Consider the following 21,948-nt stretch of genomic DNA (forward strand, 5'->3'; position numbering starts at 1 on the left):
TCAAAAGCACGAGAAGTCAGCAAGGATTGAATCGGCCAGGAGGGGAGATCAGGAGGGGATTTTCCCGAGCTCTATGGGGCCACCGGGGCGGTCTAGACAACGGGCGCTTTGCCCTTTGGCTGAAACAGGAGTTCGCGGGTCAGGAACAGATCCAAGTGCAACCCTCGGGAGTGGCAGTTGGTAATAGGAATAAATATAGTCAAGCTTCCGCACTTTTGTATCCAGGTATGTCTCCCTTTCTTTTCTTTTGTTCACGCACATACGTACGGAAAGACCGGATCGGCGGGATCTAGACCTGCGCCGCGCAGATGAGGACTCAAGCCTTCGCGTAAGTAGCGAGTACTTGTGTGGCCACGCTGGGGGCACCAGTGGGCACGTACTGGGTACCGGGGCACGCTCGGACTGGCTCGGCGAACTAGGCGAGCGTGGAGAACTCCCGATTGATCTTCGATTTCCTGACGACCGTCGTCATTGGAACTATGGCACTGGAGATAAGAGCATTGTCTACACATGCCCTCCTAGGAAAACAGTTGACCCTCACCTACTCAAGCTAATTCTCCTTGTCGTGGCATTCCACCGCCGGAGCGTATTTTGATATCGTCCAGTCCAAATCTCAAAGTCTCAATTCCAAAAATGATCTGTCGAGTCAAATGAACCAGGAGTAGTTCTCTCGTTTTCTCCTCAGGCAACTGTGCATAATCAAGTCCCGATCCCTGAATTATGCTGCGCTCAGGAAAACAGGGATATTCCCGACTGGCCGATCTCAGCCGCACGGCCTTGCTCGTATCCCAGGGTTGCATGCCCTTTCTCGTTTTAAGGGGTATCAAAATCGGATTCAAAATTTGAATTCGATTTGCTTTTTTTTTTTTTTTTTTTTTTCAAAGAGTACAACACTGGGAGCTAGACACGGTCGAGTGCCGGATGGTGCATTCCAAGTCCAGTAATGGAATAGTGGAGCAGCGGAGCAGTGAATACATATATATGTTAACTTCCATGAAAGCAGCCGAGCCGGCAGTTGACGTGGACGACCCCACTGAATACCCTGAGACACGACTATAGTAACACAAAGTAATAACACTGCTCTTCAATGACTCTTAAGTGAATCCTAAGACGTAGCTGAAAGCTTTTCAGTGCCCGTTGGCATCGTGATTCTGTGATACCGAGGTAGATCCCCACCAATGATGCATTAGGGCTCCGCAGTGTAGGGATCACGTCGCAACATTGATTTCAGATGTATACAGCAAACCTAACTCCTCAATTCTCTGCTAAGACATCTAATCCGTGTTGAACCAAATATGGGCTCCATTTCCCCCTTCAACATCGCCGTACCGGATTCGCAGCTCAAACAACTCAACGAGAAACTCGAAGCAGCAAAATTCCCCGATGAACTGGACGAAGCTGGCTGGGACATGGGTGTTCCACTCGCTGAGATGAAGCGCCTGGTCACAACATGGCGTGAGAACTTTGACTGGCGCGCCCAAGAAAAGAAGTTGAACGAGCAGCTCAACCAGTTCATAGTCGCCATTCGTGTGGATGGCTTTGGTGAACTCGATATCCATGTCGTGCATCATCAGAGTGGGAGTCCACGCGCTATTCCTCTCTTGTTTATTCACGGATGTTAGCTTTTTACATGCTCAATCTCTGCTCATGTCAGATGCGCGGTGGCTAACTGCATACTAGGGCCGGGAAGCTTCCTCGAAGCTACGAAATTAATCCCACTGCTTTTGAAGGGCGATGATGGTCCAGCCTTTGATGTTGTGGTACCTTCATTGCCTAACTATGGTTTCTCACAGGGTGTGCAGATGGTATGTTCTTTGATCTGGTGTCTCCTGGATGTATACCGATGATGATTGTGATTACTAGAGAGGATTTGGTCTAGCTCAGTATGCCGAGACTATGCACAAGGTGATGATCACCCTAGGGTATGAAGAATACGGTAAAGACGACGGTATCATAAATGGTCAACCCAATCGCTGACGGAGTGTTCTGCAGTCATCCAGGGAGGAGACTGGGGAAGCATGATCGCCCGCACCATGGCACAGTACTACAGCAGGCACATCCAAGCCATCCACCTTAACTTCATCCCCGTGATACCCCCTTTCCCATGGCGGAATCCTCTCCGATTCCTTTGTTCCCTAGCAAGCGTGCCTTTCTCTGCTAAGGACCGGAGGGCTATCGGCCGCACCGTGGACTATGCTCTCAATGGCAGTGCGTACATGAAGCAGCAAGAGACCCGGCCGCAGACATTAGGGTATGGCCTGCATGACAGCCCAGTGGCGCTTCTCGCGTGGATTTACGACAAATTACATTTGTGGTCAGATAACTACCAATGGACAGATGACGAGATCCTGACCTGGATCAGCGTGTACTATTTCTCGCGGGCTGGGCCGACAGCATCGACTCGGATCTACCATGAAGGCTCGGCATCGAAGCCTGAAAGTAAGGACACCGGGGGTGATAGCAAGCAGGAGATGATTACGAACTGGATGACTCTTTCTGAGGTGCTGTCGGCTTCTGCGCAATATAATGTGCGGTTTGCTGTCGCGCAGTTCAAGGGAGAGATTATCCAGTGGCCTATTACTTGGTACCGTTCGATTGGAAATGTGGTGCAGGAGAAGGAGTTTGAGCGTGGTGGCCATTTTGCTGCTTGGGAGGTGCCCGAAGTACTGGCGGGTGATGTGAAAGCATTCCTGGGCAGGGATGGGCCAGCCTACGAGGCGGTCCAGGGTAAAGATGGCTATTGACCCCGTGTTGAATTAAACAACTAGTATCCCTGGATGAGAATCAACTCCAGATTCATGCGAATGAAACACAATTGTGACCAAATGACGGGGCTTGTATTATCGTGATATTGAGTATGAGAAACTTATAGCAGGACGAATCCACGGCCTGGCCGTCGTCCTCGCGTCACTGTGGTATTGCACCAGTGGCTGACCCGCGATGGCACATCATCATCCAGTGAAGACCACAGACGCCGATGCCCTCAAACCAACAGAAAGCCCAAAATGAACTGACTTGAACCCTCATGTATCCTCCTCTTTAATCCTGTCGTCCCTTCAGTAACCGCTGGGTCACCTTGTCCTTCTCTATAATATACACCTGTGCACCCCAACCGGAGAGAGCGTCTCGGTCGACGGCGGCCAGTAGCGCTTGGGAGATGGTCTCGAAGAGGTCCTCAGGAGACTGTGATCATGTTAGCTTCGATCGCAAGGAAATGAAAGAGCGTGTACGCACCAGATCAGGCTCCCACAGACCCTCACAGGTACCGAACAGCTGTTCGCTGGCCGTACCGCTCACGATGAAGTCCTTGGCGAAGTCGATACAGCCAATACTGTCGAATCCGCAGATGAACGGTTTGCCAGTCGTTTGGTTGATACCGCCGATGACAGGGCTGACAAAGAAGGGACCGAAACGCTTCTCGTACAACGATGAGCTGACCAGGTTGGCCAAGGTCTGCGGGGAGATATTGCGCTCCTCTCGCAGGCGGTACATGTTGACCTTGTAGCGGAAGAGATCAGAGACGGTATTGACATCGGTGGCGAGACCAGTCAGGCCGAGATAGGTAGACGGGGCGTAGTTGAAGATCTTGGGGAAGTTGTTGGAGACGGTCAGGGCTTGCATGCCCAAGCGAAGGTCGCAAGCGATGGCGACACAGTCCTTGCCCACCATGGCGACGCAGGCACCGCCATCTGTGTAAATATTAGTGTATTGGCCGATTGGGGTTTAGGGGCAAGATAGATTCGTACTGATGTCGAAGGGAGAGCCCTGATGATGGCAGGAGGTGGTTAGCTTTGAGGTCCAGCGGCTAGGATTGAATGGGGGAAGGGATCCTGTCTCATACCATTATTGCAGTTCTTTCTTATCAATCCCGGTAGCGGAGTAGTTTCTGGAGCTTTGACGAGAGACAGGTGGGGATGCAAAGAGGGTTGGAGGAGAAGGTCGGGGGGATGATGGGGGAGGTGAGTTGGCGATGGGGAGCTGTGAGGTACGCGAGAGCTCGGATGACGCCGCACCGCTGCCTGTTTGGTCGGCCTCGACCTTCGACTACTTTCTTTCTAACATTCACCCCCACACTCTCCTCATCTTACCTTGTCTACTCCTATCTTCACCTCACCTCATTCCTAACTTTCTTCTTATTATTTCATCTCCCCATTGCACTCTAAGAGTCACAGACATCGTAACTATGAGCGCCCACGTCGTGGTGATCGACGCGACGGCCAGGCGGGCAACGGTCAAGACAACACCTACCAAACACTTGACGGATGTGTTGCAGGAGGCATGCTCCAAGCTTGGATACAACCCCAACCAATATGCCTTAAAGTGAGTCAAGCTGCCTTCCGCCGACATGTGGCGATGCTAACCCGGTTTACAAGGCACAACGGCAAACAACTGGACCTTTCCCTTTCCTATCGCCTCTCTGGCCTGATTCCTGGCGCAAAGCTAGAGCTTGTCCAGCTATCTCGATCTCCTTCCGTCGTCACAGTCGCCCTCCAGCTCCCCGAATCCGAAGCTCGCGGTGCACCAAACGGCCGCATACTTGACAAATTCCCGAGCTCGACTACGCTCTGGCTGGTATTGCGCAAGTTTGAAGCTGGAGTCGCAGGAGCTGGTCCACTGCGGAATTTGACTGCTCGAGGGGTGCCTGCTACAACTGATGGCGACTCCGGTGCTGGTAGCTTGTTCTACGAGATCCCGGTCCTACGGATCTTGGAGCGCGAGCTATCAAGCTTTGCGGACTTGCAGAAAACGCTGGCCCAGCTCGGCTTCAATAGTGGCAACGTGCTTATGCGACTCAGCTTCCGACAGACAGAAGACCCGCTCCACGTGGCCATGACCAAGATTGCTGAGTACTTCAAGGCATCAGAGGATGAAATGCCAGCGCCGACACCGAACGAAGCACCCGCAACGCCTGGAGAGGAGACAAACAATGGAACGCAGCAGCAGCTTTCTGGTTCTGATCAAGCCGAAGCATCAAGTGAACCGACTGTGGCCTCAGTAGATGACCAGGATACTCTGATGCCGGATGCTTCAGAGCACCCGACTTTAATGTCAACGCCTGAACGGCCTATCGCCGTCTTCTCCCTCCATCCGCCAATACCCCATCGTCTGCGCAAATACCCTACAACGAGGAAGACTATGTACCCTCGGTCGAGCACGCTAAAGCTCATCAGCGCCTACTCAACCAAAGCTCTCGCAACCAGCGCTTACTCACCGACGCTGAAATCGCCGCCAAAGCTGCAGCAGAGGAGAAGCGGCGCTCCGCAATTCGCGAGGTAGATGTGAAAGTCCGGTTCCCAGACCAGAGCCAAATAGTTGCGAAGTTTGGACCCTTCGACTCTGGCAAATCACTGTACGGATTCGTACGCAACTGTCTTGATTCAGCATTTTCTGGAGAGAAGTTCAACCTCAACATATTCAGCGGCCCCACTGCATCGCATCCTGGAAGCCCGAGCACCCTGCCTGAGTCTGATCAGACCCTGATCCAGGACTTGGGTCTCGCAGGTCGAGTCCTGGTCAACTTCACATGGGCCGATGGCGTGTCCTCTGCACAGCGCCGAACAAATTTGCTGCGCCCGGAACTCCGAAGCAAAGCTCAGGAGTTGAAGGTCGAGCAGCCACTAGAACCCAAGGAGGAACCATCTGCACGGAAGACCGAGGAAGGCCCGAGTGGTTCTGGCGATGGCAAGCCTGGTGGAGCAAAAAAGAGTGGTGGCATTCCGAAGTGGCTGAAGCTCCCTGGAAAGAAATGAAGTATCTTAACGACTCAGACGTGTCTCATGAGTGATGCGTGTTTCTGGATGACCATGACTTGGCACGCGTTGCATTGCTGTGCGAATGGCGATAGATCTATTTGCGTATACTGAGCTGTACCAATGTAATTGCATGATTGACGACGATCTAGCTCCACTCTACTATTCATTCCAGTGAATCCCTAAAATAATCCATAACCCCAGATAGCACCACGCGCGCAACATCGTCACGCTTAGACATGACCCCCACGAGTCACTCAAACACCTTACGAAACTACGAGTAAATGCATAGAACGTTGAACAAAATGTTTTCATTATGGTTTCTCTTCCATAACAAGAGGAAGGGATTCCACTTTTGCCATCCCCGTCATCCACCGGTAGTCAAAAACTATATCCATATTCCGATCCGCAAGCCATACGCTATGCGATTTTTTCGTTCGTATCCCTTGCGCGCGCCAGGTATTCGAGTCGTTAAGGAGAAAAAGAATCAACGGAATGGAGCGTTTAGTGACCCTGGACACGGCGGGACTCAGCGATGACGCGCTGCATGTCCTCAACCTTAGCCTTGCCACGGCCGAAAGTACCGAGCTGAAGATGATGTTAGCATTGGTTCGACGGTCATTTGCTTGTCTTCTCGCTGGAGATTGGAAGATGGAAATGGTAACTCGGGGCAAATGGTGCAGGTTTGCAATATGTGGATGAGCCGAGTGAAGGTCGACTTGTGTCTTCCTTGAGCGGCAAATCGCATCAAGCACCCTGCTGCACCAGATTGTTCCGAACCACACAATTCCTAAATCAAACCAATCCAACACGCGAACAGATCAATGAAAAAAAGAGGGATCGACACGTACGCGCTTCTTAGCGAGCTTGCGGGCACGCTTGTCCTGGGCGTTCCTCAACAGCTCAACGATGCGGCGCTCATAGGGGGCGAGACCGACGACCTCACGGGTGATGTCGCGGACGAACTGAGTGCGGCGGGAAGATTGGCCCTTGGTACGGCTGATCTTGTTCTTGGGGGTGTTGAGGGCAGTGGTTTTCTATAATTGAGCATGTTAGTCGGTCAGGTTCAAATGATCCATTTGCAGTCATGTTCATGTTGGAGAGCTTTGTTCATTCGTGTACGTCGATTTGATTCGGTTCAAGATCGTGTCGGGAGTTCAGGTTGGTGATTCATGTTTTGTCGGGTCCCCCAAATGTCCAAATTTTCTTCCGCAACTTTGAACGTCCATCCCCAGCTCATCCTCTTCCAGTTCATGTTCCATAAACCTGTTCTTCTGATCTGCGGTATCATCGCAGTGGCGCATTGTGTGTTGATCTTGAACCCTCGACGGGACCTGACTCGAAAAATTTCCACCGAAAAACAAAGCTCCAAACATGACACTGCCAAGGGGAAAAGGTGATGGACATACGTGGCCACTGTTGGTGCCGAGCACAATTCCGGAGCGTTCCTGGGCCATCTCGACGGTTGGTGACTGGGGAGGTTGGCGGTGGTTGTCGTAGAAAGGGAATGAAGAATCCAGTGAGCAGATCCGCCTAGTAACGGGAACCGCACAATTGCGGGTCTTGGCGCGGTGTGCGGTAGGCGAGTTATTAGGGCTAGGGCTAATCACCCATTCAGGCTAGTGGTCATGCGGGTATATTTGCCTGAGGCAGTAGAGACCATACGAGTCACGTGCTACTGTATGCCCTCGCATGGGATCTACATGTTCTTATAGAGTAAGAATGATACAGGCGTTCCATGGCCATCCATCTCTCTAGGGCATCTTTTAATAATCACCAGAAATGAATTTGACAAGCCATCTATGTGCCCTATCAGATTCTGACTCCTATGACTCCATCCAGGGCGTCTTCCCAGCTCTCCATCAGAGAGCCGCAGAATACCTCGACTGCAGATCCATCCAAGGTGGCCTCCAGTGTTTGCTGGAGTTCCTGGTTGTAGCTGTTGGTTGGGTCGCCTTGGCCGACAAGGTCGACCAGGCCACTCAGCACACCAGATGCGGAAACGCGCTTCTTAAGCGCCTTGGTGTTAGCCCGGACGAGATCAAAGATCTCAGCGACCAGAGTAGAGAGCCGGTCAACACGCTCTTTGGGGAGTTTGGTGGCCTTAGAACCCTTCCGTGAAGCTAACGTAGTGAGTTGAGAAAGAGCATTCAGTGTCTCCAGAAGCGTGAAGACAACGTGGAAAAATCTCCAGGTGGGCGCAGTCGGCAGATCGGATAGGTAGAAAGCGGTAGTGGAAATGATCGGCGAGACATCAGTGGAATCAAGCGTCAGATCCTTCTTCTTTAATTTCAGAAATTCCTCCACTTCGACGAGAGCCTTGTCGGCTTGTTCAGGGGTGGTGGTTTTCGACCCAGCCATAAAGACTGCAGCTTTTAGTAGCGATGAATGAATTTTGGCTGCCTCTTTCTCCGAGACTGTTTGATCACCTGCTGCCTCGGAGATGCTCAACGTCTCGAGTTCATGGACATCCAGTTCCAGTGTGAGTGGCTTCTGCAAAGTAATGCCCTTCAGCACGCAAAACAGTTGGTCGGTAACCCGGGCAGAAACCATCCAGTTTTCCTGAACAAATGTCAGCTAATGTTGAGGAGACAACTCAAACCAAGAAAAGATACCTTGGGAATCGGTCCAACGCGCATTCTCTGCTCAAATGAAGGTTTCTCTAGGCCTTCACAGTTCATAAACACATCGTAATCTCGGTTGTCCGTGGAAGGAGAGGCATTGCGAGCTGTGAGCATAGTTAACAACCGCTTCAAACAAAAATTAACGTTCAACACAAGTGGAAACGAACCTATATCATCATAGCGAGCCAATGGGTCTCCTCCCGCCAGTCTCTGCGAGCGTCGCACTTCGAGCGCAAACATCTTGCGACAGATACTGTTCCTGAGGCGATCCCGCAGCTGAACCATTTCTTCCGCATTGACAAAGCTTCCCTCAACTATGCAACGAGTGCGGAACTTGAGTGTTGATACCTCGGAGGTACGGTAGAAGTTAAGGGCCTGAATAAATGCTGCTTGAGGGTCAAAGTCCTTGTACTCGGCGCCTTCGACTGGCGGCGCAGAGTGAGGGTGAATAGTTGCGAGGCGGGTAAAGAGATTGTGAGCAACAGACTCAAATTGAATCTGCTTGACTGAAAGCTTGCTGAATGTGCTCAATGCAAGAGAGCCGGCACCAAGGATAAGATAGGTGCGAACCAAGAGTAAACGAGCCTGGTAGTTGTGAGGCGAATCGAGCAGAAGCCGTTCCAAAACGCTAGCGGCACGAATGAGAGCCGAATCTGGAACCCGCGCTTGGATCTCACCAGTCTCACTTGCACGAAGAAGAGCCATAGCAGCAAGAATGCACAGATCATCTCTAGGCTGGCTTTCAGTGGCAGAAGCCGCTTCCTCCTCCTTGGTCTTTTCCGGACTTCCTTTGTTGATGCAAGACTGATAGAGGTTCAGGCACTGCCTAACAAATGCCTCAACCTTGTTCTTGGAAGAGCTGTCCTCGGCACCTGAGATGTTCAGACAGTAGGAAATTTTGAGAGAGTTGATCATCGGAACAATGAACTGAATTGACGGTTAGACTTCAACAAAAGTATGCGAGATGTTTGGAAATTTGGAAACTAACATCTTTGCCATCATCCTTAGCAATTGAAAGATAGTCGGCAATCTTCGACAAGGCAGTTCTGTTATCAGCTAACGCTCTTCGTAGATCGCCAAACAAATAGAGCTTGTGCTTGTGTTGATCTGCGTATCTCTGGCAAGCTGAGAGAACATCATCCGCGGTCATCTCTCCCCGTTGCATCCCGAATATGGACAAGTCAATAAAGGCCAGAGCCGCATTGCGGGACTTAGGATTGGCTTTGATGAACTCTTCGACAAATTTTTGTGTCTCAGTGGCAATTCTAAAGAGCGAGGAATGGTTAGCATGATCTCGTTTTTACAATGGGGTCTAGAAACAAACCCGGGAGTTTTGATGTTCCGTATAGCTTCAACCAACAGACTCCAGATGCCCCAATCATCGAGCTCGCGAAGCTTCTTCTTGATCATACCCTCGGAGACAGTGTAAAGGTCTTTCGCAAAAGCCAGGCCTTCGTCCCACAGTCCAGCAGACGCCAAGGCCGTGGCTTTACTGATGAGGAAGCTCTTGTCGTTTCGGATAATCCGAGATTTGAGACCAAGGTTTTCGCTATCCAAAATCTTGACAATTTCGGCATGCTGGTTCTGAGACTCGAAAATCTTGATAAGCAATCTTAGCTCCTCAGAAGTCTGAATTACGCGTGAGTGGCTCAACAGATCGGCCTGGTATAGTTACTTGTAAGCTTTCCATCCCTTAAAGGCAATATAAAGAAAAGGATATTCGAGATTCAGGAAAGGCTACTTACCGGATTGGCAGGAACGTCGGCAGCTGCTTTTGAGACCATCCGATACCCCAATGTTCCAAAAAGCTTGCGCTCCATGTCAGAACTGGCAGCATCTGTTGCGAGAAGATGCGTGAGTAAGATGGCCCAAAAGTAATACTTCCGCTCCCTAGGGAAGTTCTTCTGGAGGCTCATTGCAGCCTGTAATTAGAGAGAAATAAAAGTCAGATTTGAGTGAGCAATGCATGGGGTCATAGTTTCTTGCCGACCTTTTGCGCCGACTTCCAGTCATTGCTTTCAAACGAAGTTGTAAACCATTCTAGCTGAATCTCCAGATCTTGTGGCTTTGCCTTGGAGGCCTTCTCCCACAGACTACTTCTAGTCGCACTATGCCCGTCCAGCCTCTGCAGCGTCCGGAAGAGCTTGTCCAAGGTTTCGAGGTCGGTGGTAGGGGGTTCGGCGGCACAAAGCTCGAGGGTCTCGGCAATTCCACGCTGCTTGTGAGCATCGTCTGCATGGAGAAAGAGGATATGCGCTTTCCAAGCCTGTCAAGTTTCATGTTAACAATGCTTTCGTCTGACGTAGAGCGCGAGTTCGAGGTACTCGAAGCTCAGATCCGTGGCAATTAGATCTACGTACTTTCAAGAATCTTGTGTCCTCGCCTTTCTTCATGCGTTTTTCGACCAACTGAAGCGCCTGCTTCAGATTCTGCCCGTCAATCGCATCCTGAACCTGGTTGTTCCGACGCAGGAAGACTGGATCATTCGCAGACGCCATTTTGAGACGCTCTTACACGACCCAACAGCGCAGTCACGCAGAAATAGAGAGTAATTCGAACTTAAAGAGAGCTCGCAGTCGCACTATGGCGGGGAAGTAAGAGAGCGGTGAAGAGAAAAGAGGCAGAAGGTTGGAGGGCGGTGAAGCTAAGAGGCAGAAGCAGGAAGGGCGGTGAGGGCCGAGGGGTATTTGTGGTTAGAGGCGCCTGCTGACTAAGCCCCAACGGATGTGACTGCTTGAGTTGCCTCTGAAGAAGTGTCACATTCTCATTGACATACGCATGTAAGAAACTCCTCTTTCACTTGGAACGTTATGGATCTCTGGGGTGATAATTGATTTCTCTTTGTAAGGCAATATGCTCCAATTTCTCCAAGGGAGCTTCACATTATGCTTTGCAATGAGTACTTCAGTAGCATCCCCTTTCCTCGATGGCAATTCAATGCCTGCTACACAAGATCTCCAATGAAAGATCATGTGGTCATCCATACGGATTGATTGAAGACAACGAATTTCAAAATAATTGAGATGAAAAATGACATGCTAATGGGTTATAAAGTATGTTACACAAGATGCAACTGTTGCTCCTAACACAGGCACCTATTCCGTTGGAAAGCATCGGGTTCCTTTGAGTCTTAATTTAAAGGTTAAGAAGCCTTCTTTTGATTCAACTGTGGTCACTGTCAGCGAGGCTTCAATATACTAGCGTTCACGTCACCATAATGCGAGTCCCAGAATAGCCTACGCGAATTGCCTTCAATGGGGCGCATAGACAACGAAGAAACTTGGAAAGTCTCAACTCACCCAATTTTTCTTGCAGTCGCGATAAGCCCTGGCAAGTGAATCCAGTTAGTCGCGAATAATGGAACGAGAAAAGACGAATTGACAGGCGATCAAGCCAACCGAGGTCTCAACGCATAGTTTCTCGGGAACTAGGGGCAAGAGACATACTGGAAGTAGTCGCCGCACATCTCTCGATCAAAGCCGTTGCGCTTCATGCACTTTAAACTTCGATCCGCAAAGTCCTGGCAGGGATCATAGTATTCGCTGGCATTTTTACTGGTATCATCGGATTAGCCATGTACATGAATTGAGGCACAGAATGCAAGCTGAAATAAGGCATTGTTCGAATCAAAATGTTTTCAAAACGGTGTTCTTCCCTCTCCTGAAGTTGGTCTTATATAAATCACAACGTCGCCTTGCGCAGGTGGTATCCTTTCGTTTCACTGCGACGGAGGTCCAGCAACAAGTATGTGCACATATATCAATGGCCCCACAACTGAGATGCTGAGAACAAGGGAAATGACATTTGAAACTTACTGGGAGAACTTCCTCTCCGCCTTCTCCCACGCCTTGCCGTGGGGTTCCTCCTTGGGAGCTTCACCCGACATCGAGACAAGGTCTTTGGATTGTCGACTTCTCCGGTTCAATAGAATGAAAATAGCCGGTATGGGTATATGTAAGGATTCGAGCACCGATAGGACTTGTCTGATGCGATTTTGGGGGAAGTTAGAGGTGGATTGGAGATCTGGACGTTAGTGCTGCTCCGGCAGAATTGGGGATCCGCGGTCTTGGCGCGGAGACCCGAATCTGCCAACCACCGGAGCCGCATAGTCATCAACTTAACGCTGTTGACAATATCGCATGTCCCCAGTCAGTATAAGCATGGAGTCATGCTCAAGAGAGCTGAGAGAGCAATGTGGCAGTATCCCGTACTGGGTATTTTGACGAGTCTACTAGTATAATATTGCACTATGCGTCACGTCGATTCATTACTGGATTTTTCAATTGCAATACCTATGAAGTTATAGCCCCTTAGGCTAGACTAGGGGCCGTGGACCAGAACCATGTGTATCACCAAGACAGGCCAGATTTCCCGCGCCAGCCTCACTATTAATCAACTACACCACAGGGGGGTGATAAACCACTGTACTTTCCACATCCCTGCATTAACTTGCAGGAAATGAACACATATCGCCGAGCCAATAGATTTCCCATACTGAATGTAAGGAGGCGGCAACTGGCAGCGATAGTGCTCATGGCCCGTGTTGTAAACATGTTACTCGTATGTACAACCGGATTCAAACTAGCCTTTGAAATCATCACAGTGGCTACCCCTTTCTAGTATAATAAGAGCAAGAGAAAAAGGAAAGAAAGAAAGTGACGGTAAGATTGGGGAGGATCAGGGTTGTGATGTGAAAGTAAAGCAATCGATGCATAACAAAACCACGTGACCTGACAAGGCACCGTTATGTCAGCTTATGCCTGAGGCTGCAGACAACACCTTTATTCTTGGCTGACTTCTACGTCGGAGACCAGTTTATATGCCTGGATCTTCCTCCGTTATCTTCTCCATTGTCCCATTCTTGCGTCATTCGCTTTTGGCCTCTGACACGGATTTTTCCAGTGTTCCCTGCTAAATCGCCTTCTTGCCACTGTCGGGAAACTTTTCCTCCGACCCCCACCGCATTCTCACGGACTTCGCGTTTCCGCGCAACCACTTCAAAAACGCGATCTCTTCAATATCAAATTTGCGGCTGCAGTGACCTCAAATATCCACCCAACCTGCTTGGCCAGCATGGCGGCCAACATGGCGTGTGGTAGTGGCTCTGAGGCCGAGGCCTCCGGGGTAAGCTTTCCAGGCCCTTTGCTTAAGAGGTTCAAAATTAACGTGGTTCTAGCTGGTCAACACGCTCCAAGGCCATGTGGATGATATTAGAAGTCTTATACAGTGCGGTATCTGTATCCGGCCACTCTACGAGCCCTACACCCTAGCTTGTGGGCACACCTTCTGCTATTCTGTAAGTCTCTTGCGTGCAGCCAGGGCATTTCGTCATGGTCTCTCTAATATCGTGCAGTGTCTATCCTCATGGTTCTCTGGCGGTCGATCGAAACGGACATGCCCGGACTGTCGGGCACCCGTCAAAACCCAACCAGCGCCGGCATATCTGGTAAGTATGGTTTCTTACTTGCTTTCATGCAGCATTCTAATATTTTGTGTTTTTCATAGGTTCGTGCAGTCGTGCAGATGTTCACAAGTCGCGCAGAGCTCTTGGACAAGGGGGAGACTACCGCGGAGCATTCGAAAAATCAACAAGAAGAGGCGGGTCGTTTAGACACGGACAAGGCAAACGCAGATCCACACAGAGGTGGCCTGTTCGGAGGACTCTTCAAGCCAAAAGGTCCTTCTTTGAAGCCAGTCGTCGACGTCGACGATGGCGTCACTCGATGTCCATGTTGCTCGTGGGAGCTTGAGGACGGCGAAGAATGTCATAATTGCAACTGGCGTTATCACCCAGAAGACGAAATGACAGATTACAGTGGCGATGACGACGGCAGCGTGACCGCCTCTGACTTTGAGTCCAATGAAGACGATTACGAAGAGGACGAATTTGGGGATTTTGAGGCCGAGGACGTATTCAGCCAATTTGGACCGTTCAGTGCGTCGCATCCATATGCAGACCCTAACATCGCCGTAGTTTCGGCAATCAGTCAGGCAATGAATGGATTGTGGCATCCAGGTCATCCAAATAATCCAAGTCACCCACAAGCATGGCGCTCTCGTCCTCACCCACACCACCCTCAATTTTACCCAAATCCTCGGCCTCACTCTCATCCTAATCCTCACCCAGGGCAAGTGATGCATTCGGAGATGACTGATTACGATGATGAAGACGAGGAAGATGAATACGACGATCAGGATTCGTTCATTGATGACGACGAAGTTCGCCCGGATGGGGAAGATGATGCGGAGTCTGACGGAGTCACGGTGGTGGGCGCTGCCCCTATTCGTAACAGGGCTGTACCATCATGGGGCCCACCGCGTTATAGCGACATCTCATATGCTCCTATGGCAGACGACGAAGAGGAAGGCAGTGAGGTCGACGAGGAAGAAGATAGCTTTACAGAGACTAGAGAACCCTGGGAAGCCTCCTCTTCTTCTCGCGTGGGCCCATCTTCCAGCAGCCCTACATTCCACGACACAAGATCATCTCCGATGGTCTCCGAGGCTGAAACGAATGATGGAGCGGACCCTGAAATGGCTCATGCCCACCGTTTTTACGAACAAGGTTTCTACCCTACCGATTATGACAGTGAACCTTCAAGCGACAGTTCTGCTCCAAGACCGATGAGGCCCGCCAGGACCACTGGGGTTTCTGCCGGTAACGCAATCACTATCGATGATTCTGAAGACGAACAACCAGTCGGACCTATGAGGAGAGCAACCCAGCGCCGCCTTGCCCGAGCGACTCCTTATTGAACTCTATGATCCGATCTTCTCTCTTTTCTTACTCCAGCCTCCTTCTCTTATGCATATTCGGCGTTGGTTCCATGATTTCAAATAGCGCGGCGTTTGACTGGGATAGAAAATCACTCGGCGCTTTCCTTGCAGGAGTGCCTTTTTCACTCGACCGGTGGTACCGGGTCTTCCATATACATGCTTTCTTCTGCTACGTGAAAAAAAATAGCATGCTCCATAATACCCCATCTTTCCTTCCTATGGCCTGGATTCCAGTCTCAACTATCTCCGAATATCTATTCTTTGTTGGCAACTCCCAAGTGAGCCAAAGGACAACCCAGATACTTTAATTACAATCCAGTTGCCTGGCTTCAGGATCTCTAATAGTCCTTCCAATGAAATGAAATACCTAAATATCAAGGTGACAAGCAATTTGTTCTCTGACCGTAGGTTAATTTATTGTAGTTGCCTGATAAAATAGGCTAACACGCCCGATCACCCCGTCCTGCGTCCTCCAGTTTTCTCCCGTCATTTATTCAACTCAACCAGTACTCTTTTCTCCGCTTCTTGTCCCAGGGCCTACTTCAAACTTGTCTCAATCTTCGGCTACAAACCCTCTCCAAAGGTGGCTGTTCCGTGATTTGATTGGGCGGAATAGACAGGGATGAAACGCAGCATCATCCGGGCACCGTTTAGTTTCTGTTCCAGGCCATCCTTTAGTATACTGGGACGACCATATAGTAACTATTCACCAAAACTTTCTAGCGTTTGTCTCACCGTGTGACTTTGCTATCTATTTTCTGACTCATGAGTCATCCAGAATTACTGCCAAGCGGGCTACTTATTGAAGAGGGTCCCGAGCATTTCGTGTCTCACCTCGAGATCCATCTTTCGAATTTCAACTCTTGGTAATCAAACAGGACTGAGAGCGATGTCTTCTCAAACAGCACCGTACGGTCATTGGAAGAGCCCGCTCACGGCGGAGCTTTTGGCAGGCTCCAGCATATCGCTTCAAGAAGTCGCTGTCAATGTGAGTGGTACCTGTACATCGGACCCGACGGGTTTGGCTGATTAGGTTCAGGAATCTACGGGGGCAATCTACTCAATTGAATGCCGACCCAACGAGGACGGCCGCTTCGCTATTGTGCAGCATCTCCATGGGCAAACAAAGGATGTTTTGCCCAAGGAGCTGAGCGCTCACGCCACGGTGCAGGAACTCGGCGGTGGCTCCATTTCTATGAGACCCGACGGTCAGATCCTTCTTTCAGATGATGATTCTTGTAATATCTATCTTCTGGACCCGGAGTCGAGCCAAGTCAAGCTCATCCTCGAAGCACCCAAGGGTATTCGCTATGCGGAATTCAACACCCACCCGAAAAAGTCGGACTGGATGATTGCAATTAAGGAAGACCACCGCGAAGCTACCCCGGAGACTCAGGCCACTCACGTCCACAATACCCTTGTGGCAATTGATATTAGATCTGGGAAAGAAACTACCATTGCGGAAGGTGATGATTTCTACTCCCACCCCAAGTTCGACCCTTCTGGCAAGTATGTTTCTTGGATTCAATGGTCCCATCCAGATATGCCATGGACAGGCACTGTGCTTCACGTGGCGGAGTGGGCCAGTGGATCTTTGCAAAATAATACTTCCATTGCTGGAAAAGCGATGGTGGAGAGCATTGCGCAGCCCAAATGGGGCTTGGATGGGCTATTGTACTTTGCAAGTGATCGGACTGGGTTTTGGCAACTTTACTCATACGATCCAAAGAACGCCAATACTCGCAGTCTTTCGCTTAAGGGTCTAGAGAAGGCTGATTTCGCCATTGCGGAATGGGAACTTGGAAGGTAAGTTCAGAAAACTATTCAACTCTCGCTGGTAGGAGTCTAATCTTGTCTAGCTCCACCTATATCTCCCTAGACGAGAGGACAATAGTGGCAACGGCCATCACTCATGCCACTAGCAAAATTGTCCTCATTGACACGGTTGATCTGTCCGTGCGAGATTTGGATCTTCCCTATGTTGACGTCGGATTCCGCGCCAACGCAATCTACCGCGTATCACCAAACAGCTTTGCAGTCGTTGCTGCCTCAGCAACCTCTTTCCAAGAACTGGCATTGGTCTCAATCGCGCCCTCATTTGAAACGCAAACAAAGGTTCTCACCTCAACTGCCTCATTTGACCTCGCACCGGAGTATATCTCTCGTGCTCAAGAATTCACCGCCCCTCAAAAGTATGGCCCACGATGCGATGGCAAAGTGCACATGTTTTATTTCCCTCCTCAGAACCCGGACTTCCTAGCTGAAGGGTCGAACCCTCCCCCTGTTCTGGTATATGTCCATGGTGGACCCAATGCAAACGTTACCCCGGCTCTGAATCTGGAAATCCAGTTCTATACAACTCGCGGCTTTGCCGTTTGCGCTGTCAACTACACTGGCTCTACGGGCTTCGGACGCGAGTATCGGGAGCGACTGTCCGGGTACTGGGGCCTGGTTGATACGGGAGATGCAGTCAGCGCCGTCAAGTATCTGGCAAATGAAGGATTGATCGATGAAGCCCGCGTCGGCATCTATGGTGGCAGTGCCGGTGGCTACTTGACCCTGCAAGCCCTGCACATGTATCCCGATGTCTGGGCAGCTGGAATTAGTTCCTATGGTATTAGCGACGTGAAGATGTTGCAGGCTGATTCGTACAAGTTTGAGAGCCAAGATGTGGATCGGTTGCTTCTGTCTAAAACAGAGAAGCGGGACAGGGAGGAGGAGCTGAAGAAGCGAAGTCCGTGCTTCTTTGCGGAAAACATTAAGGCACCGCTGCTCCTTCTTCAGGGGACTGTGGATATGGTGGTTCCGTTGGCTCAAGCCTGGAATATGGCTCAAGCTATGCATGCTCATGGTAGAGTCGCTGAGGTGGTTGAATTCCCCGGCGAGGGCCATGGATGGCATGGGCACACGGCTATTCTTGAGTCTTTCAAGCAAAAGGAGAATTGGTGGAAGCGCCACCTCGCCTAATTTCAAGATGTGAATATGAATGATTCTAAATAATCGATCATGCAATTCTAGGCTATTAGATACTAATCTAGTGTCTTTGCCAAAAAACAATATGCAATCCATGCCAAGGAGATCCCTTCGTTCATCCTATTCCCATATCCAGCCGTGCCAGTATTACTAGCTCCCGCCTTCGAAGGATGGAGCCTCTTGTCTTCCTGTTTCCCTCCTCCATGACCCCGCGAATTTCCACTGGAAAAAAGGCCCAACAAGGGCAATAACCTGAACAACAACACAGACGGTGAATGTTAGCCCGACCCCAGTGCCATTAATCATAGGCATGACAAAGCTTGTTCCGCCAGCAGCGAACAGACATCGCGCCAGGTTCAAACTCGCACTAGCTGCAGCACTTTGACCCGGGAAAATATCCACCAGATAGGTCATGCTAACCGACTGCGTAGAGACAGCAGTCCATCCTGTGATAAAAGTTGAAACGATTGGAACAGCGATATGGATGCGGTGGGAGTATTGAATAGTCCAACCGAACAGAAGAATAGAAAGACACTGTAGGCCCGAAAATAATGGGACAAGTCGAAGACGAGCCTTTTCAATCGGAAAGTCTTCCTGACAGACAACATTCTTTGATGAATCTCCAGCTTCAACATCGGATTGAGGCTCGTACTTGGCTTTCACGCGGCGATAATCCCGATCGAGAATTTTGCCGGTGGCTAGGGTTCCAACCATGGAGCCAACTCCGTTGGCAATAAACGTCAGACCAATTTGCATCTCGTTGAGACCGTAGCGGCTTTCGAAAAGTGACGACATGGCTGTGATGCTCATTTGCCAGACAGCATAGTAAATCGCAAGAAATAAGATAATAGGTGATGTGAACTTGGTGACAAGAATGGGAAAAGGGCTCAAGATGCCGATGCTTTTCCTGGCTGCCAACTGAGGTGGTGGTGTTTCATGGTCCCATCCTGTCTTGCTGAGCTTTTGGTAGATATTCAGAGGGTATCTGGTCAGTGGGTTCAATGATACCAATGATCCATTGGCGACGAGGGATCGAAGTGTTTCAGGCAGGAACAGGAGCAGCACAATTAGAAAAACGCCACTGTAAATAGCCAAGAACCAGAAAATAGACCTCCATCCCAAAGATTCAGCGAGAGCACCTCCTATCACCGGCCCAACAGCAACAGGCACCAGTAAACCAGCCTGGAAAATCCCCATATACCCACCACGATCAGCTCGAGTAGTGATGTCGCCAATCACGCCAGATCCGATCGCGATAGTACTGGCACTTCCAGTACTTTGAAGGCATCGGAGCACGACAAGGGTGGCATAATTCTTACTCTCGGCGAGGCCAATGCATGCGCCGAGAAACACCAGGAACGTGCATGTGTATGCTACACGACGACCTCTCACATCGGATACCGGGCCCCAGAAGCTCGGCGCTATCCCTTGAAAGATAAGATATGATGTGACTGTCAAGTTGACTTGTTCTAGGGATACGTTGAGGTCACTTGCTATGGTTGGTAAAGCAGGGAAGTAGATGTTTGATGCGAAGCCAGAGACTTTATGAGCGTTAGCTGATGGAATCAACATCTCAAGGTGGCGATTCTCTCGTGCTTACACGTCGCAGCAAATGAAATGATGAACACAACAAGCCATTTTTGTCTTTTATCGAAGATGGTGCAAGGTACATTGGTACCAGCAGGTATTGACTCGGCAGAATTACTCAGTGGTTGCTCTTGATGGCTGTCTGAGGCCATGGTTAGTGGGCAGAAGGCTCAAGTATCCCAGAAATAATTGATCTGAAACCTCTTGGACGGGTTGAAAAGAGTAATCTTCGGTTGGAGAAGAAGATCAAATGTGAGACTTATCAACCTGGGATGGTGAACATAATCTTCCGCTTTCCGGAGTTGACGGAGTTGAGACTCGGAGTTGAAGACGCCTCTAGACACAATGACCGGAACAGGACCCTGACTTCACCTCAGACCCACGTAAAGTATAGACCTGATTCATATGGCAACGAGAATTTTTTTTCCCCCTAACCTTACTTGAAAGTAAAGACTTCACCCTATTTATACCATGTTCATCTCAACTGGGGCATACTTGGTTCATCAGAAAAGACTTGTGCCGACTCTGTGAGCTTCGGAAAACACTATGCCATCTCAATGTCGATTGTATGTCCGTCTTGATCAAAGCCGAAGAAACACCTGAGGTGAAAGGCCTTGAATTTGCATCTTGCTCGCTGGAGCATTGCGGTTCGTCAAAAGACCAATCAATGGCTCATCGCACCTTTTCGCTCGTTGAAAGATGGGTCATCGAACCACCGCCATTGACCCCGCTTCAAACTAGATAATATGTTGTTGTTTTAAAAAAAAGACGGTCTGCCACCACTGGAAGAAATCTAGAACAGATATTGAAGGCACAGGGCATTGATACGGTAGTAGTCATACGTGATACAAGGCTTCGATTCATGGATCATGGCTAACTTGCAATCTGTAGTCTGGCCTGACTCTCTCTGGCGCTGTTATGAACACCATCTACCAACCATTTGACTTGGGTTACAAAGCATTAGTCGTCACAGATAATGTGCTGGACTAGCTGGTGGATCATAGTGAGCCTGTCTCAAAAGTCATGCTTGTGACCTTTTGCCGTAGATGAACTTGAAGGTTATCTCGCTCAATGATGCTGTTTTGGAACTTGCAGAGGGGCAGAATATATTAATCATGGATATAAGCATCATGTTGACCTGATAGGCCTGGCTTATGGCGAAGAGTAAGGAGTTAATTATGGAATTTGTGGTGGATCATATTCAACCGCCATGTGTACATTCTGTCACCGCAAACATCATGGTGCCATACTCATCAAGATTCTCAAGCCACCTGTCTACTCTGTCACGTCTCCGAGTAATGCTCGCTGCATCGAAACCCGCAGGTATGGGCCAAAGCTCGTCAATACTGAGACTCTCTTCCGTCCACTCCGTCAGAAAAATGGTGTATTCTGTCTCCCAATCAGTTCGAGATTGAGCTTTCCATAAAGATTTATTAGAGGGAGCAGGAAGCCCTTGTAGTTCAGTTCCAAGAAAAGTAGGAAGATTCTCTTGGACCGAGAACACACTGTCAAGGAGATACATCACGAAAAGTGTACGTCGCTTAGCCTCAGTCACAATCCACTCTTCCCACCTCGGTCGCGTGTGACTTTGATCAGCCGCACATACTAGTCCTCGCCGTGAGCAGGAACAAGCAAGTTCTTGAAGATTGATCATCGCCTGCCGGAAAAAAGGGCTAGGTCCCTGACTGAGACGAAAGAATAGAACCATAGTGTAAATGAGATAGGCTTGAAAGGCTGCCAGCAGAGACATGTCGTCGTATTTCTCTCGTATCTCCGTCATACTTTCCATCTCACGCCGAAGAATGATGGCTGCAGAGCTCTCACTTCCGGGCAACGGATTTTCGCATACCCGAATCAGGTTTAGACATGTAGTGAGTGGTGAACCTGTTGACGATTGCTCATTCATTTGCATGGGATGGATGAATGGTAGAATATTTCGGCCACGGGTCGCGAACGATGCATATGATTTCAACACTCGATAAATAAAACGGGTGACTGTAGCTGGATATTCCTTGACGGTTTGTTCAGGACTCGGAATGTAAGGGTTTAACCAGCGATTACTGATATCGTCAACATTAATCGGACAGATCAAATCCAGATTTGTAAAATCAAGATCATTCAAATTCTCATTTCTTTGTATTGAATCTTGATTGAGACCCCGTGCCATATTTTGCGGGCTGGACTGAACCGCTGCCGTATTCATAGGTGGAAAATTCACGCTCAGGTCAGAACTAGGG

At 49.7% G+C, this 21,948-nt stretch overlaps 7 protein-coding genes across 7 annotated transcripts; 4 read left to right on the forward strand and 3 right to left on the reverse strand.

Moving 5' to 3' along the window:
• Nucleotides 1-1,295: 1,295 nt before the first annotated feature.
• N7443_004813 (epoxide hydrolase) lies at nucleotides 1,296-2,744 on the forward strand (the record flags this gene model as incomplete). The annotated part of the gene is made up of 4 exons (XM_056884869.1): nucleotides 1,296-1,617; nucleotides 1,681-1,805; nucleotides 1,864-1,936; nucleotides 1,993-2,744. 4 exons carry the CDS (start codon nucleotides 1,296-1,298, stop codon nucleotides 2,742-2,744), a joined length of 1,272 nt encoding a protein of 423 aa, XP_056743147.1.
• A 295-nt stretch (nucleotides 2,745-3,039) lies between these two features.
• On the reverse strand, nucleotides 3,040-3,844 carry pup3 (proteasome core particle subunit beta 3; the record flags this gene model as incomplete). The annotated part of the gene is made up of 4 exons (XM_056884870.1): nucleotides 3,040-3,183; nucleotides 3,235-3,689; nucleotides 3,747-3,765; nucleotides 3,842-3,844. 4 exons carry the CDS (start codon nucleotides 3,842-3,844, stop codon nucleotides 3,040-3,042), a joined length of 621 nt encoding a protein of 206 aa, XP_056743148.1.
• Nucleotides 3,845-4,183: 339 nt separating this feature from the next.
• Nucleotides 4,184-5,750, forward strand: N7443_004815 (putative UBX domain protein; the record flags this gene model as incomplete). The annotated part of the gene is made up of 3 exons (XM_056884871.1): nucleotides 4,184-4,320; nucleotides 4,374-5,104; nucleotides 5,164-5,750. 3 exons carry the CDS (start codon nucleotides 4,184-4,186, stop codon nucleotides 5,748-5,750), a joined length of 1,455 nt encoding a protein of 484 aa, XP_056743149.1.
• A 504-nt stretch (nucleotides 5,751-6,254) lies between these two features.
• Nucleotides 6,255-10,872, reverse strand: N7443_004816 (MATE efflux family protein; the record flags this gene model as incomplete). The annotated part of the gene is made up of 11 exons (XM_056884872.1): nucleotides 6,255-6,338; nucleotides 6,602-6,787; nucleotides 7,160-7,369; nucleotides 7,575-8,312; nucleotides 8,366-8,478; nucleotides 8,542-9,301; nucleotides 9,363-9,639; nucleotides 9,699-10,036; nucleotides 10,120-10,296; nucleotides 10,365-10,640; nucleotides 10,735-10,872. The coding sequence occupies 11 exons, from the start codon at nucleotides 10,870-10,872 to the stop codon at nucleotides 6,255-6,257; spliced, it is 3,297 nt and encodes a 1,098-aa protein (XP_056743150.1).
• A 2,575-nt stretch (nucleotides 10,873-13,447) lies between these two features.
• Nucleotides 13,448-15,130, forward strand: N7443_004817 (uncharacterized protein; the record flags this gene model as incomplete). Its single annotated transcript, XM_056884873.1, has 4 exons — nucleotides 13,448-13,498; nucleotides 13,551-13,670; nucleotides 13,728-13,820; nucleotides 13,880-15,130. The coding sequence occupies 4 exons, from the start codon at nucleotides 13,448-13,450 to the stop codon at nucleotides 15,128-15,130; spliced, it is 1,515 nt and encodes a 504-aa protein (XP_056743151.1).
• Nucleotides 15,131-16,040: 910 nt separating this feature from the next.
• On the forward strand, nucleotides 16,041-18,118 carry N7443_004818 (S9 family peptidase; the record flags this gene model as incomplete). Its single annotated transcript, XM_056884874.1, has 3 exons — nucleotides 16,041-16,139; nucleotides 16,191-16,957; nucleotides 17,011-18,118. 3 exons carry the CDS (start codon nucleotides 16,041-16,043, stop codon nucleotides 18,116-18,118), a joined length of 1,974 nt encoding a protein of 657 aa, XP_056743152.1.
• A 156-nt stretch (nucleotides 18,119-18,274) lies between these two features.
• N7443_004819 (putative MFS multidrug transporter) lies at nucleotides 18,275-19,863 on the reverse strand (the record flags this gene model as incomplete). Its single annotated transcript, XM_056884875.1, has 2 exons — nucleotides 18,275-19,665; nucleotides 19,725-19,863. The coding sequence occupies 2 exons, from the start codon at nucleotides 19,861-19,863 to the stop codon at nucleotides 18,275-18,277; spliced, it is 1,530 nt and encodes a 509-aa protein (XP_056743153.1).
• Between the last annotated feature and the right edge of the window lie 2,085 nt (nucleotides 19,864-21,948).

The sequence above is a fragment of the Penicillium atrosanguineum genome (genome assembly GCF_028827265.1).
Source record: "Penicillium atrosanguineum strain IBT 20685 chromosome Unknown utg000003l_segment0_segment0, whole genome shotgun sequence".
Classification (NCBI taxonomy): Eukaryota; Fungi; Ascomycota; class Eurotiomycetes; order Eurotiales; family Aspergillaceae; genus Penicillium; species Penicillium atrosanguineum.